We start from the raw sequence: 16,248 nt of genomic DNA on the forward strand, positions 1-16,248 counted from the left end.
GTCAGTGTTTAGTCTATTGTCAGTACATGTAGCTCCATTTCTTTTTCTAGAAGTGGTTTGAATTACGGCTTCTCTATCCCATGTTGTCATTTGTGCTTCCCCTTGTCTGAAAATCTGTTTTTGCCAGATACCTAACTGGCATTAGGTTGTATTTATTTTTAAGGTAATTCATCAAAAGGAAAGACCCTTGACTGCGGTCCGGGAATATTGTGTTACCCGATTGTTTGCTTTTATAGTTTGTTTGTTTGCGAAGGCAGCCGTAATAGTGTGCCTCAAGCTGGTGGCTTAAACAACAATTACTATCTCACAGTTATGGTGAGATCAGGGTGTTGGGGTGAGACCAAGGTGTTGGTGGGTTGATGGCTTCTGAGGTCTGTGAGGAAGAATCTGATCTGTGCCTCTCACCTCGTTTCTGACCTCTTTGGCATCCCCTTGGCTTATAGAACCATCACCCGAGCTCTGCCTTCAGTTTTGCATGGTGTTCTCCTTGTGGATGTCTTTGTCCGAATTGTCTTTTTTTTTTTTTTTTGAGGCTACCCATCATGTTGGAGTAGGATACCCCCACCCCAATATGACTTTATCCTAACTTAACCAGTTGCATCTGCAACAACCAAATGACACCTGTATTTTCCAAATAAGGTCACATGATGAGGTAAACTGGATTAGGGTTTCAGTATCTGAATTCGGGCTGTGAGGGAGGTGGCACTTCAACCCGTAACACCCACCTCTGCATATGGAGCTCCTTCTGTCTGGAACATTTCTTGCCTCTTTATTAGCCTATCTCTCCACTTTGCCTGGTTGGACTCTACTTACTCATTCATCACATGTACTGAATGCTTTCTTTGTATCAGAGCTTCTTCTTTGCATAGAGAATGCAAGAATGGTCAAGGTAGGAAAGACACCTTACTCTTATAGAGCTACTTCTAGTGCAGAAAACAGCTAGTAAAATAGTATGTAAAATAGATAGCATGCGGATGGCGATAAGTACTACGGAGAGATGTAAAATAGGATGGGTGATAGGAATTGCTGAAGGGGTAAGGAAGTTGAAATTTTGAATAAAGTGATGAGATGAGACCACCACCTCGAAGGAGATGGAGACGACTGAGCAGAAGCCAAGGGAACAAGGGAGTAAGGTGTGCTGTATCTGAGGGAAGAAGATATCCTTCTTGAGCAGAAGGAACCAGCATAAACTCCCTAAAGCAAGAACATGCATGATCTATGCTAGAAACAGCTAGAAAGCTAGCTGTTGCGGCTGGATCCCAGTGCAGGAGGGCAGAGTGTGGAAGACAGGGCTGGAGAGGTTACCTGGGGAATTACTGCTCTGTTTCAGGGAAGGGATGCTGAGTACAGCTTAGGCGTTACTTCCGTGTGGAGTTTTTCTGTCGGGGCCCCTTCTGAATGTGCCCAGAGCACAGGGAATTTCCTCTTATGGCATCTCTTCATTGTACCACATACTCATTGCCTGTTCACTTGCTTGTGTTCTCTCAGAGCAGGGACCAAGTTCAGCTTATTTACTTGACAGTTGGTCATTTGGTAGTTTATAGTACTTTAATGAGATGCTTGGTGAATTTTTTTTTAATAAATTTTTTTTAATGTTTATTCATTTTTTGAGAGACAGAGCTTGAGTGGGGGAGGGGCACAGAGAGAGTGAGAACAGAATCTGAAGCAGGATCCAGACACTGAGCTGTCAGCACAGAGCCCAACGTGGGGCTCAAACTCATGAACCATGAGATCATGACCTGAGCTGAAGTCAGATGCTTAACTGACTGAGCCACCCAGGTGCCCCTACTCGGTGAATTATTAACGAATTTCACACCTTACAGAAAGTTCTTGTCATTTCTATACAGTTTAATATTTGTGACCGTTTTCTTTCCTTTTGTATTGTCTTTTCACCTAGGCTGTTAAAAATGAAGTGAATGTTCCCTGCTTGAAAAATTTTGTGGAGATGCTTTATCAAACTACTTTTGAACTGAGCTCCAGAAAGAAGCATTCATTGGTATTGAAAAACATTTCAAACCTTTACGTATTTAATTACGAGTCCTAGTAATTGATTTCTGAATCGAAGGGAGATTGAAAATGATTCTAAAAATTGAAATTGTAAAATTTCCAAAATGCAACATAAGCGCAAATTTTATACATTTTTTCCTGCTCTTTTTAAACATTCTGTTCTTAATTTTACTGGCTCTACATTTGATAGGTTATTCAGACTTCATTCTAGGTATTTACCTGTCTTGACAGGTGCTTAAAAGTTATGCATTAGGGGCACCTGGGTGGCTTAGTCAGTTAAGTGTCCGACTTTCGCTTAGGTCATGATCTCGCGGTTCATGGGTTCGGGCCCTGCGTCGGGCTCTGTGCTGACTGCCAGCTCAGAGCCTGGAGCCTGTTTCAGTCTGTGACTCCCTCTCTCTCTGACCCTCCCCTGCTCACGCTGTCTCTCTCTCTCTCTCTCTCTCCTAGAAATAAATAAAACATTAAAAAAAAAAAGTTATGCATTATACTAAGTGGAAGCTTGAATATACTTCTATTAAACCATAAATGTCTTTATTTTACATTATGCTAATACTCAGAAGTATTAGATTACTGAGAAACCATTATCTGTCCAGTGACATCATTTCTATTCAGATTTAACCACCCACTCCATGTAACTTTGAAGGAGTTTGCTGTAAATTTTTATGCAGCGTGGAGAATTAGACAAATATATGACCACGTAAGATGGAGATCTAATAATGAATAAACACTGAATGTGCCAGGCATTGAACTGAGTACATTTGCATTGTTTGTTTAACTTTAAGCCTCCCAACCCTGTACATCATTCTCCACTCCATGTGTTAACAAAGGGCGCCTTGGAGCCCTTAATTATATCCGCCCTGAAGTCATGTGCCTGGCGAATAAAAAGCCAGACCTTTGATGCCAGTCTGTCCTTGATCCCAGGCAGCCAGTCTGTCCTTGATCCCAGGGTCTGTGTTCCCAACCACCGTACCCGTTGAGGGAGCAATGGCCCTAGGGAAAAATAAAGGCATGTTCCAACTCAGGGCCATGAGACAGATCGAGGAGTTGTTCTTGTAGAAGATTTACCCTTTATCATTTTTTGTTACATTACTTTATGAGATGATATTTCTTACGACAAATGGGAAACTGCCTTTGTTTATGAGAATATGATTAACAAATCTGTGCTTTCTCATGAAAAAGTTAATTCTCTTTTCCTTGTCTCCTGTAGGCTCTTTATCCTCTAATAACCTGCCTTTTATGTGTCAGTCAGAAACAGTTTTTTTTGAATAACTGGCATATTTTCCTACAGAACTGTTTGTCGCATTTAAAGGTAAGACATAATCACATTTCTGAGCTGTAAATACTGTAGTATATTTGTTTATGCATATGTATTGAACAGTATGTAACAAAACTCTTATTATTGGTGCATTTGAATAGTAATACTTTACCAGATGGCTTTTCTTAAATGTACTTTATTCTTTCTGTGGTGAATCATGTATTGACATGGATAAACTTTGATTGAAAATTTAGTTTGTCTTAATGCAAAATTGTGCGTTTTTAACAACTGTTGTTTATGTTATCTTAGATCTAACACTATTTATTAATAAAAACATGCCTTTAGAATTGCAGAGTATTAATCTTATAGGATCTTCCAGATACTTATTTTGTGTTTCACTTTTGAGAAAAATGAAGTCAGGTTGGCTCAAGTCTAGAAATGAAAAACGCCTTGATAATGAAATGTCACTAATAGCACATTTGATGAAAGTACTCCAGCCAGATCTAAAAGTGTGGCATTGGATCCACAGGGTTACCGAAGCTCCTGAAATGATTCTGACTTGAATCAAGGGTTAGTTGTTACTAACGCTATTTGGCACGCCCACGTCCCGTCTCTCTTAGGGTTGTAAACAAGACTATGAGATAGAAGGTTCTTTATCTTCCCAGGATACTCTGCTAGCAGGATCTACCAGGATCTGCTTTCCTTCTGTGGATAGGAGCTTAGTTAATGTCTGACATGGAACTTGGGAATATTCCTCACCTGCATGTCATGGAAATGCTTGATTGAACACTGTTTTAATGCATAGATGACTACGTTTGAATATTTGCTTATAAGTTATAGAAACAAGACAGACATGACATTTTATTTCCTGTTGTTCCTCTAAGTTAGGATAACCTTGCAAACCTTATACTTTGAAGACAATGAAAGCGAGGCACAGATAGATTAAGTGACTTTTCTCTGATCCTGTAGCTCATTGTCGTATTTGAGAAATAGGACTGGCTTTTCTTTCCCACTTTGGGAGTGATCCACTGGGCAACGTTATCTTATATACCTTTTCCATGGCTTTATACATCATTTTCAAAAGTGCCTGATTACTTAATAGGGTATACAGAAAATATAAGTCTTTGAGAAACATTTTTGGCTGTTTTTCTCCTAGATACCCATTGATACTATTCATATTTGGATGAGAGTTGATAGACTCTCTTTCTTATTTATGAAAATCCCCAGGACCAAATTGAGCTTATTAAACTTTTTATGTCATGCAACCAGAAAATAAACTTTATTTAATTACTTACATTATACTGTTTTTTTGTCCTCATTTTGATAATTCATATTGATACAGGTACTAAAAGGGGGAATTGATAATTTTCTGGGCGGTATGATTTTCCATACTTTTAATAAAATATTTTCCAGACTTGCATTTAAGTGTTTTCTGAAAGGTTGCTTTGTTTCATGACAATTCATACTTTTCTGTTGCTTGTTGAAATTTTTGTATATATATATATATATATATGTTTCCACCTAACATATTTGCAATTCTTTCGCAGCACCTTAACTTTTATTTTTTTTTGTCTTAAGGCTTTCATTTGAAATGCTGTTTTCTTTGAACCCTTACCTCCTGTTAAATACTTCTGGCATATTGTCCATTTTAAGTAATGGCAATGTCTATCTGCCAGGCGAAAGGAGATAAGAGCCACCTTAGCATGAATATTTGGAATTAGTTGTCTTGGCCATTAACCCTTAACTTACATTAAGGCTCTATTCAGCAGAAATTTTACGAATTGGCTCCTGCTTATTAAGTTTAAATACTGTGGCTACCCTGCAGAGTTGAGGTAAGGCATAGAGAGCATTCAGTAAAAAAACCCCTATGCTAGTTATCTGTTATAACGGATATAATTGATTTGCTATATATATAGGAAAAACTGGTTCAAGATAAAGGCCTAAACTGATTTTGCTTTGAGATTGAAGAAACCTCTTAATTTCAAAAAAAAATCTGTAACAAGTTTTCATTTATTAGACCTATTACTTCTTAAAGCTGATTTTTATTGATACTTACTGTATACTAGATGCTCTAAATATAAAATCTCATTTAATTCTTACTGTAAGTGAGACTGAAAGAAGATAAATAAGTAACCCATGGTCAGGGGGCCAAAAAGTGATATAGATAGGATTTGCATCTAGATCTCTTCAGCTCTATAACATTTGCCCTTTGAGGTCCACCTGTTACCTTTTAGTGGACTATAAGGAATTTTGCTCTACTGATTATTTTCAGAAAATATCTGGCTATAATTCTGGGATATTAAAAAGGCATTATTCTCTACAGCCATAAGAATACATAGAATTCTTTAATATTGTACACTTTATTAGAAGTTACTATATCACTATTTAAAATTGGTGACCATGAAAAGTGGGCTTTAGCCCCATAGGCCCATAAATAGCATGAGAAGCATCCATTTATATTCACAGAAAAATGTCACATCTGTTATTTTTGTCCTTAAACAGAATTTGGTAGTTTCCCACTTCCGTATCTTTATATCAATTGAGGTTATTGTGTGAAAAGTGATTGTGAAGTTTCTGCAGAATAATTAGAGATGGGTTGGGTGGGGGAATAATAAAGAGTAGTGGAGTTCATTTGAAGGTGGTTTTCTACAGCGCATGCTTATTTTCTTTTAAAAATTTAAACTTGCCAGAACTCCAGTGCAGTGCTTTGAGAGGAAAACTTAGGTAGTTAACAGTTTAACTCTTTTCTCTTAGTTTCAGAATTCGAGATGTATCCCAAGTTATGGGATTTTTTCTTTTCCTTTAGTGTTTCTGGCCACTACCTTGGAAATTTCAAATTTCTTCTAAATAGAGGCCTTGGTGAAGAGCTGTCTGGTTTTGTGCTTATTTTCATCTAACATGCATGTGCCGTGTCTCATGTTTATGTTTGCTGTCTCACATTGCTTTATTTAGATGCCATCTAACAACAGTATCAGAAAACAAATAGAAACACTCCAGGTGAGTTGTGTTGATGTTACAAAGTAAACTATTGCTTTATCTCCTTTAAGTGTGGCTTTTTTTTCCCCCTTTACCCATTGTTGCATTGCATGCCTAATGTATTTATTCCAGCCCGCTTCTCCTCTTGTCAAGGCAGACTAGCACACAGCAGGAACACACCACAAGTTTAATATTCGTGCCACCCCAAGACGATGAATTGACGAGCGACAAGTAATCATGAATGTTGATTCTTCACCCAACTCCTCCATTTCAGAATATCCTGTTCAATTTATTGTTTAATTGACGTTGCATTAGTTACGCTGTTATAAATGAAACTTTAAAAAGCATCTTCCGATGCAATTAAGGAGACAGCTTAGATTTTAAGTATGATTTTTGATGCATGACTTTTTAAAACTTGTCTCCTACTGGATTGGGTTTTAAACAAAATATTTTGGGTTTGGTTCACCGTAGAAAAAAGGGAGAGAAACATTAAAACGATTGCTGCCAAAGAGCATACTGGACATACCAACTATTTGTTGGATTTTAATTTACATAACAATCTGATTATTCATATTATACGAAAATTGTGACTGGGGAATTACATATATCTTTGTTTATGGCTCAGATCATTTTAGGATGTTTTTATTTTTCAGACATGTATAGCAGCATTTCAGTACCTGAATAAACAATAATTGATGTATCATTTATCATCTTAGTTTTGGCTTTGTTCAGTATAGAGTGAGTCTGCTTTGTAAACATAGGGGTGCATCTTGGAATGTTTGAAAATCAAGTTTTTTTCATTCTAGATACCTCAGCCCTTAACCTAAAATAATCCAAATATTTTATTAACCATTTATATGAAGACATTTTTATGTGAAATTGGACATAAATATTTTTAATATATAACATATTAATTTGTATTAGTTGTGTTTTGAAAATATAATTTAATGCGAAAATACTATTTGGAGTGTACATCAGACTAATTGAACTTATATTTTGATACCTGAGATCTTGGATTTAAATGACAGGAAAAAAAGTTATGTGATAGAAAAGAAAGTACTATAAAAAGTTTGGTGGTTACTAGTAACACGCATATATTACATGATACCGTATATGTTACTTTAGTTACTTTAGTAACAAATAACTACTTGGGGAGTGTGTTTGAAATTGGAATCATTATGGATTTGGCAATGGAAGGAGGGACTGATGTTAAGACACTAACCAGCAACGGAATTATTGGTATTCCATTCTTAATTAGATCAGTTCTTCACACAGATGTGCAAAATTCTATTTTCTGTTGGCTCTGTTTCTCTTAATCCTCATCTGTTATCTTTCTGTATTGCTTTTAATCAGATGTATTGTCCATTTTTCTGTTTCTCAAGAAAAAGTAAATAGAATGGCTAAATTACTTAGAATTTAAAACTATCTTTTGTTTGTTGTTGTATATAAAATCTTCAACAGTAAGAAATTCCCCAGACTAAATTAAATGAATGCTGATTTATGACAATCAGTGCATCCTATGACCAATCACCATGCATAAAGAATTTCTCCTAAGAAATGTGATGATGGGCTACATTTTCAAAATTCACAATAAAATCTTATTACATGACTGGTCATCTGAGAACTTTACTTTTTATAATAAGTAGTATGAAGAAAAGTTTGCTAATCAAGTTGTGATTGAAATGGAATAATTCTCTTATTCTAAGTGATAATAATTTAAGTAATTTCTCATTCTAAGTAAAATCTAAAAGCATACCAACTAACATTTATTGAGCATTTAACATGTGCCAGCAGTGTTCCGAGTGTTTTTCACACAAACACTTCCTTAATCAGTGAGGTAGGTACCACTTTTATCTCCGTTTTTAAAGATGAGGAAATTGTGGCACCAAGTGGTATAAAGGTGCCCCCAAAGGTGAGGTGCGGCCAGTCATTCCTGACTTCAGAGTCCTTGCTCTTCCATGCTCCCTCTTGTAAGGATAATCACGCAATAGTATTTTGCATTATTTCCTACATGCACGTATCCATAATAACCTTTTGTGGCCTGAGGTTTTAACTAAGTATGGACTGCAGTGAATTGCTCCAAAGATAAGTAATCTTTGTATCGTGATGTCAATATCATGTGAACCATTTGTTGTGAAGTAAGTTGATGTGTGTATAAGTAGGAGTTCTTTCAAGTATGAATATCCTTCTAATATTTTACCAAAGGAATGGCTCAGAATTCTCTCTCAGCTTTCTGCACTTGCTGTGTATCGAACATGTATTTATGTATTTAAACCTGCTTTAGATTGAATACAGAGAGGAATGGGGTAAGGGTTTTTAGTTGTTGACAGAGACTATATTTGATCTTAAATGACTGCGAGTACTTTAATAAGTTTATTTTTATTCTCTTTTGTTTTTAAACAGAATAAAGATCCTAAAATGTCTCGAGTTGCACTGGAATCTTTGTATAGATTGTTGTGGGTTTATGTAATTAGAATAAAATGTGAAAGCAACACTGTAACTCAGAGGTGAGCACCTTTGTATTAAAGTGGATTTTATAGAAATCTTGGCAAAATAAATATCACACTGACGATATTTTAGTTAACATTTTATACAGACCTTGAGAAGGAATATGAATTTTCTTGACATCCTGTGAAAAATAGGAAGAATCGTTTGTTGTTGATGTCATTATCTCTTTATGACTCCGTCTTTCTTTTCCATAGTCGTCTTATGAGCATAGTGTCAGCACTTTTTCCGAAAGGTTCACGTAGTGTGGTTCCTCGTGATACACCTCTCAATATATTTGTGAAGATTATTCAATTCATTGCTCAGGTAAGTGCTTTACCTCACAATAACTGTCGTAATTTGGAGTTTTGAAATTTGTTACACACCTAAAAGTGTTGTAACAGAACTCAAGGAGACACACAGATGGAGCACTTAATTTAGGAAGGGTCAAGGAAGCATCTCGCAGCCCTGCTGTTGGCCCATTAACTGATTACCTCCTGAATATCTCCAAAGGTTCTTGGCAAATTGTTTTCTCTTGCATTAATCTGGTTTCTTAGGTACAGGTACTAGAATTCACTGTAGCTAGTTGAACCCGAAGGGAGCTTTGAAGGAATATAGACGGTTCACAGAATTGAATTGCTAGTAGGACTACTCTGAATGACTAAGAGGAAATTGTAGAATTGGGCTGTCGAGGTAGCTGTGGCCTCTGCCACAACCAAAAAACTGCCAAATAAGGAAGTCGTCTCCGTTGCTTCAGAATCCTGCTGCCGTGGTCCCCTCTAGTAGAGGATTCCTTCCTTCCTGCCCTCCTCCACTTCCTCCTGTATGCCAGTTCCCAAAGACTCACATGAGTGTACCACCTGGCAGGGTCTAAATCACATCCTGAAGCCCACTATTCTGTAGCATTCTGGGAAATAGAATTTTAGCTTTCTAAAAGGAAGGTTTATTAGAAGGGGATTAAACAGGTGCTGAGCAAGCAGAGCCAAGGTTTTGGTCATGTTCCCTTTGGTTCCCTTTGGGGACATCAGCCCTGGAAGAAGCAGAGGTAGGGTTACCTCATCAGCTCAGGAAAATTCTTTGATCCCAGAATATTCATTGTGGTCTCTTTGAACTAAAACCATGACAATTTAGATGAGCTATGATGTAATTGTTTTTAACAGTGAAGAACTAAGGGAAGTTTAAACAAAATGAATACATTTCTATTTACTGCAGCACAGAACTAATGATAATTAGATGGATGTAAAGGTGTTGGTAAGGTGAATAAAAGCAAACTGTGCTTTAGATCTAGTGTTTAGTGGGGCACCTGGGTGGCTCAGTTGGTTGATCATCCAACTCTTGATTTCAACTCAGGTTGTGATCTCACAGTTGGCCAGTTTGAGCCCCATGTTGGGGTCTGTGCGACAGCATGCTTGGGATTCTCTCCCTCCATCTCTCTCTCTCTCTGTCCCTCCTCCACTTGCTCTCTTTCTCTCTCAATCTCAAAATAAATAAACATTAAAAAAAGATCTAGTAATTAGAAAACTTTTGCTGTTGGGTCGCATCTCTTTCCTTTCTTTTGCCCTTGGATTTTACCCGCTCCCTTGGGTTAATCACCTCACACCAATACTCTATGAAAACGATATAACCCCTCTCAAACATCAGTTAATCTTATTGATCTTATTTTTCCTTGGAATTTTCCTTCCTGGAGACCTGTTCTTCCTGTCTCCATGTGAACTATTATTCCAGGACTCCCTTTTGCCGTCATTCTGGGAATTCCTTCACTTAGATATTTGAATGTGATTTTGGTAAATGAGTGTTTAAAACATTTATCCTATTTGGTGCGATATTAAATCATTTGCTAAATAATATATTTACAGTCATTTTTAAACCTTTATTCATATGTATTTTTCCTTTGTCCACCTAGATCGTAGGATACAAACCTGCGTTGTTGCCATTATATGTATGATTCTTAGCATGCTACCCAACATATAGTAGTAGAAAGTTATAAGGATATTTTGATTGTTATTTTTTTCTAGGAACGTTTGGATTTTGCAATGAAAGAAATAATATTTGATCTTCTCAGTGTTGGAAAATCTACTAAAACTTTCACCATTAATCCAGAGGTAAAAAAAAAAAAAATATTACCCTGTCATTTCTAATCTTTTTATTTAAAAATATTTTTTAGGGGCACCTGGGTGGCTTAGTCGGTTGAGCGTCCGACTTTCGCTTAGGTCATGATCTCGCGGTTCGTGGGTTCGAGCCCCGCGTCAGGCTCTGTGCTGACTGCCAGCTCAGAGCCTGGAGCCTGTTTCAGTCTGTGACTCTCTCTCTCTGACCCTCTCCTGCTCACGCTGTCTCTCTCTCTCTCCTAGAAGTAAATAAAACGTTTAAAAAATATATATATTTTTTAGAGCAGTTTCTGGAATCAGAGCTCTTAGGCTCAAATCATTAGTTAGAAGCTTTACTTTTCATTGCTAGTGTGATCTAGGACCAATTATTTCACCTTTCTGACAGCCAACTAAAGTTCAATAGTAGTTTGAAGTAGGGTGAAAAATTATAAAGAGGACGTTTTCCAGATTAGTCAGCTTAGCTGACTTCTAAGATTGTGACATGGGCTCAGGTTTCTTTTATCAATATCAGTACCAGATTTTTAAAAATAAATATCACTCACTTAACATTTATTGAGCACCAAAAATGTGTCAGACACTGTTTTTAGGTGTTAGAGGCAAAACAGGCAAATATCCTTTTCCCCAGAGGGAGACTATGATAAAACTAAAAAGGCAAAATAATTAAATATTAAATATTTCCTACTTTTGTGGCCCTGTTATTCACTTAGTAAACTCTCACTTATTAGACTTTACGTTTTTAGATTGCTAAAAGATTTTACAAACTAATTGCTCACTAGAATCAAATGACATTGGAGAATATGAAAAACTTATCTGTTTTCTTATTTCTTTAAAATTACTGTGCTGGTCCTCATAATCAAATCCTAAAACATACATTTATGTACTTAACAAAGAAGTTGGAAAGTTGTTGAAGCTTTTCATTTGTAGGGTTTTTAAGATACATGAATACTTATTTCCAGGTAGATAAAGTGAGCAGAAATGAGTGTTTTTATAGATGATATACTTAATATGGTTTCCAGCATCAAAATCATGTAATGAAAGAGATTTTCTTGAACATCCATTTTCAAAAACACTTTCTCCCATTGGATAAGTTTATTTCTGAATATAAGTTTTTTCCTCATTGAAGCTCTTACACTAGGAGTAGAAAAGGCGTGAGTTCTGTGTTTTGTTGTTCTTTTCTATAAATGTACTCTGTTAGGATTACCTTTAGTCCCCATGTTCTTTTAAGAATCTTTTTAAGCTTGCGAGAGCTAGTTTAGTTAAAGCGAGAAAAAAATGATCCGTGAATCCATTTCATCAAACCCAAGCAAATTGCAACACACCAAAAGAATGAATAAGTTGAAGGTACTTCTGTGAACCTCAGGACATTATGGAGCTTTCCCACTTCCTTCAGGATGTTTTCTGTTACCATGTGACATGACCATGTGATGTTTAGACTAAGGGAGGGCACTGGTACTCTGTCCTATATAAAGATGAGTAAAGCTTAAAATCTTAATCTTATTTAGATTTAAGAAATACATAAATAAAAGTTTTATTGTCTTCCAGCATTCCAGTGAGCTATCTTGCTCACCCACTGGGATTGCACTACCCACCTTAGAGACCACTGGCATAGGTCAGAGAAAATGGCAGCTTGGAGTGAGACAGTGCTGGTGCAGATGGAGAGAAGAATGTTGATCGAGAAAAGGAAACATTAAGAAGGGACCGAGTTTGAGGGGAAAGTACATTTGGCTTGAATGAGTCAAACTTGAGACATCTTTTGACCTCCAGACATCTTTTTGATGTCACATGGGTCTGAGGGTCCTAGTTCAGAGAAGGGAGGCTTACAATTGACAGGTGATGTGGTGTGGGCGGTAACTGAAACCACGTAGATACATGCAGTTGCTTTGGAAGAGAAAACATCAGGAGAGGAGAAGGTGGCTGAGGCCCTCATCCTGAAGCAGTCTCACATTGACTCTGGGGCTGAAGGAGGCCAGACCTGAAGTGCCAGGAGGGGTGACTCAGCCATATGTGGCACAGCTGAATCAGAGGAAGGGAGTGTTTCCAGAAAGAAGGAGTAGTTGACGGTGTCCTGTGCTGCTGAAAAGTCAAACAGGATGCAGGAAAAATGCCCACTCTTTTGAGCAGAAGTGGTCACTGATGAGTGAGAGTTGCTTCAGGAAAGTATTACGGGGACGACTTGCCCCATTAAGATGAGCATAGCTAACAGCAGTTAACAGACTGTACCCGGTGGAAAGGAAATGTTGAAGACGTAAGCGAGAGAAGGGTAATGGTGGTGTACCGTTCCCGGGAAAGCAAGAGCAGATGGGGTTCTAGCAACTAGGAGGCCCAGTGCCCCCTCGACCATCGTAAGATCAAAGGAGAAGGAGAAGAGGTGCTTTTGTAGTGAGAGAGCCTGAAGACAGTCCGGAGATCTGTCCTCTGCTTAGAGAGGGGAGGGGATGGTCGGAGCGCAGGATTGCTGAGGAAGGAAGGAAGAGGTTGGAAACAAGCTTTCTGGACAATAGGAGAGCCAGTTGACCTCAGAAGTGAGGGGACGGCATTTAGGAATTTGGTGTTAAAACGAATCATGCTGCCTGAACTAGTTAAAAAATGTTGGGCAGAAGGTCAGTTGTCCTCTAGGGCCTTCCTGCCCCCACCGCAGTGTTAATTGACGAGGTGTTTTTAACATGAAAAAAGGATATTTCCTGACATTCTGATTTGATTTGGCACCTTTTTTTTTCCCTGAAGAGAATGAACATAGGCCTCAGAGTCTTCCTTGTAATAGCAGACAGTTTGCAGCAGAAGGACGGTGAGCCGCCGATGCCAACAACAGGGGTCATCCTTCCTTCGGGAAACACTCTCCGTGTGAAGAAGATTTTTCTCAACAAAACCTTGACGGATGAGGAAGCAAAAGTCATAGGTTGGTGTTAACTGGGCCAAATAATTTGCTTTGTGATACAGTTCAATATTCTTTTGAATACGTTTATGATCAAATCTAAAATAAATTTGTCTAATGTGATTATTTCTAGTATAGACTGATATAAAAATGAATACAACTCAGATAATACCTCTAAGTTTTCCTATGGAAAGTCTTCCAGTTCAGTCTTTATTTTCTTACATGATACTATCCACTGTCCTTTGTACTTCTTCGAAGTAATTTTAGTTCCGCGCTTAGTACCTATTCTCTCCGGTACACTAATGCTGATCATTAAGGGGGAGAGTATATCACAGTTGAAATTCCTTCCTTAGTGACAACAATAAGCTGATGTCATTTAAAGATAGGCTTTTATTTTCAATGGGAAGTGAGTATGATTGTTCTTTATCTAACATCTGACACTTTGTAACCGTGAGATTTTTCCCCCCAGGGATGTCAGTGTACTATCCTCAAGTGAGAAAAGCCTTAGATAGCATTCTCAGACACCTGGACAAAGAAGTTGGGAGACCAATGTGTATGACTAGTGTGCAGATGTCCAATAAGGAGCCGGAAGATATGATCACGTATGTAGGAAGCTCTTTCCCTTCATTGCCATTTCGGTGTTCATAAAAAGGCATATACGGTCGATTGTTGCTTGTTCCCTCACCCTCTCCTCTGCAGCTGCCCCATATTGCTACCTGCTGCAACTTGTGATACGACGATTCCTTCCGCATGCTCAGTTGTATTCTTCAAAGTGCTATTATAGAACTAGCATCGGTAGCAGAAGTCATCCCGGACCTGTTTAGTTGTCAGTGAACAGGGCCCTATACCCGTCCCATGACCGATAGATAAATCTGAGTTACCCTTGATATATGTGCCTATGGTTGGCTTAGTTAAGTCAAACACCTACTCTTATTTCTAGAACCCCAATAAACAAAAAAGAAAACCTGAACATCTCCTGGTAACGAGGTACAGAGGGGAATAATGGGAGTAGTCTTTTCAAGACAGTGCCTCAGCCCCCTGGCCTGCCAGGCTTCTCACTGCTTGCCGTCTGGCATCTTTTTCCCTTAATGTCAGAGACTTTTTCTCCTCAAGAGGATGCACTGTGGGGCAATAACTTGTTTTATTTGCCAAATAGAATCCACATATCCTGTAATAAGGGAGGACCTTTTTTTAGGTACTAATGTCTGAATTTTAGGTTTTAGAACACCAAACTGGATATTTGATCTCTCAATTTAACTATTAGACGGTTATTATATACTAGCGTCTACTAATGTCTCTGAGAATGTCTCCAATGTGGACATTTTTTTTAATTAAGAAATTTTTTTTAACGTTTGTTTATTTTTGAGAGAGAGAGAGACAGCGTGAGCAGGGGAGGGGGCAGAGAGAGAAGGAGACACAGAATCTGAAACAGGCTCCAGGTTCTGAGCTGCCAACACAGAGCCTGATGTGGGGCTCGAACTCAAGAACCATGAGATAGTGACCTGAGCCGAAGTTGGACGCCCAACCAACTGAGCCACCCAGGCGCCCCTCCAGTCTTGACATTTTCCCCTTCTGCATAACTTCCTCTGGAAAACCTTTGTCACCACCACTTAATGTGTGAACGAGTCGGCCCTCACTGGGATCCTCTGGCTGTGCGCATGGAGTCCCCCAACGTAGCCGTGCTGACCTTCCCCGCCAGCTCTTTCCTGTGTCACTCCTGTAAAGTTTGATTCGAATTTTACTTCCAGAGGTACCACTTTTCCTCTCTCTGCTGCACTTTAGTCTCTATTGGGCAGTTTCCTCCCTTGATCACCCATGTTGTAAAAATATCACCTGAGTTTATCATTGGAAACCAGGAAGCAACTCGGTTACGTGTTTTGCTGGCTGTGTGAATGAGTAACAAATGTGCAGTGGCCAATCACGACAGACTTGGAAAAAGTGACATGTTTGGGGGTGGGGTGGCGTCTGGCTGGCTCAGGTGGAAGAGCATGCGACTCTTGGTCTCGGGGTTTTGAGTTTGAGCCCCATGTTGGGTGTAGAGAGTACTTTAATAAATAAAACTAAAAAAAAAAAAAAAGGAAAAGAAAAAGTGACACGATTAGTCAGGGATTATGATGCACATCTGTTATTTACATACAGGAAACTTTACATACAGTGACTTACAGGAAAACTGGTATTATTTAACTGACTTGTTGTAACTGAAATTCGTGCATATTGGAACCAGCTAAAAAGAAGAGGGATTATATAAAATCTCTAAGAGTAAGTAGGAAGTCTTTTGCCATTATAATGAATACTGACCCCAGCACTTAAAACATCCAAATTGTTTTCTACATGAGAATTTTTAGGTTACCATTAAGAACAAATTGGAAAAAATAAACTAAAACCCTCACCTTGAAATATAGACCAAAATAAAAACAAAAAACAATGTATTAAGAGATTAGATACTTAAGGTAAAAATTTAAAAGATCATTGAATAACTAGAAGAAAATATAGTAGAAATAAATTGTATCAAGGCTCTGGAAGAACCAAGATTTTCAAAATCG

At 38.1% G+C, this 16,248-nt stretch overlaps 1 protein-coding gene across 3 annotated transcripts in view; it reads left to right on the forward strand.

Moving 5' to 3' along the window:
* The window catches only part of FRYL (FRY like transcription coactivator), a 268,402-nt gene that overhangs the window by 153,799 nt on the left and 98,355 nt on the right, over window positions 1-16,248 (forward strand). For all 3 annotated transcript variants that reach the window (XM_077757811.1, XM_077757813.1, XM_077757812.1), the window contains exons 12-18: window positions 1,898-1,996; window positions 3,218-3,319; window positions 8,645-8,748; window positions 8,944-9,052; window positions 10,741-10,827; window positions 13,558-13,729; window positions 14,175-14,307. In XM_077757811.1, the coding sequence (XP_077613937.1) occupies window positions 1,898-1,996; window positions 3,218-3,319; window positions 8,645-8,748; window positions 8,944-9,052; window positions 10,741-10,827; window positions 13,558-13,729; window positions 14,175-14,307 (806 nt within the window). The remainder of the gene's footprint in view (window positions 1-1,897; window positions 1,997-3,217; window positions 3,320-8,644; window positions 8,749-8,943; window positions 9,053-10,740; window positions 10,828-13,557; window positions 13,730-14,174; window positions 14,308-16,248) is intronic.

Source organism: Crocuta crocuta, unplaced genomic scaffold (assembly GCF_008692635.1).
Source record: "Crocuta crocuta isolate KB4526 unplaced genomic scaffold, BGI_CrCroc_1.0 scaffold282, whole genome shotgun sequence".
NCBI classification, from domain to species: Eukaryota; Metazoa; Chordata; class Mammalia; order Carnivora; family Hyaenidae; genus Crocuta; species Crocuta crocuta.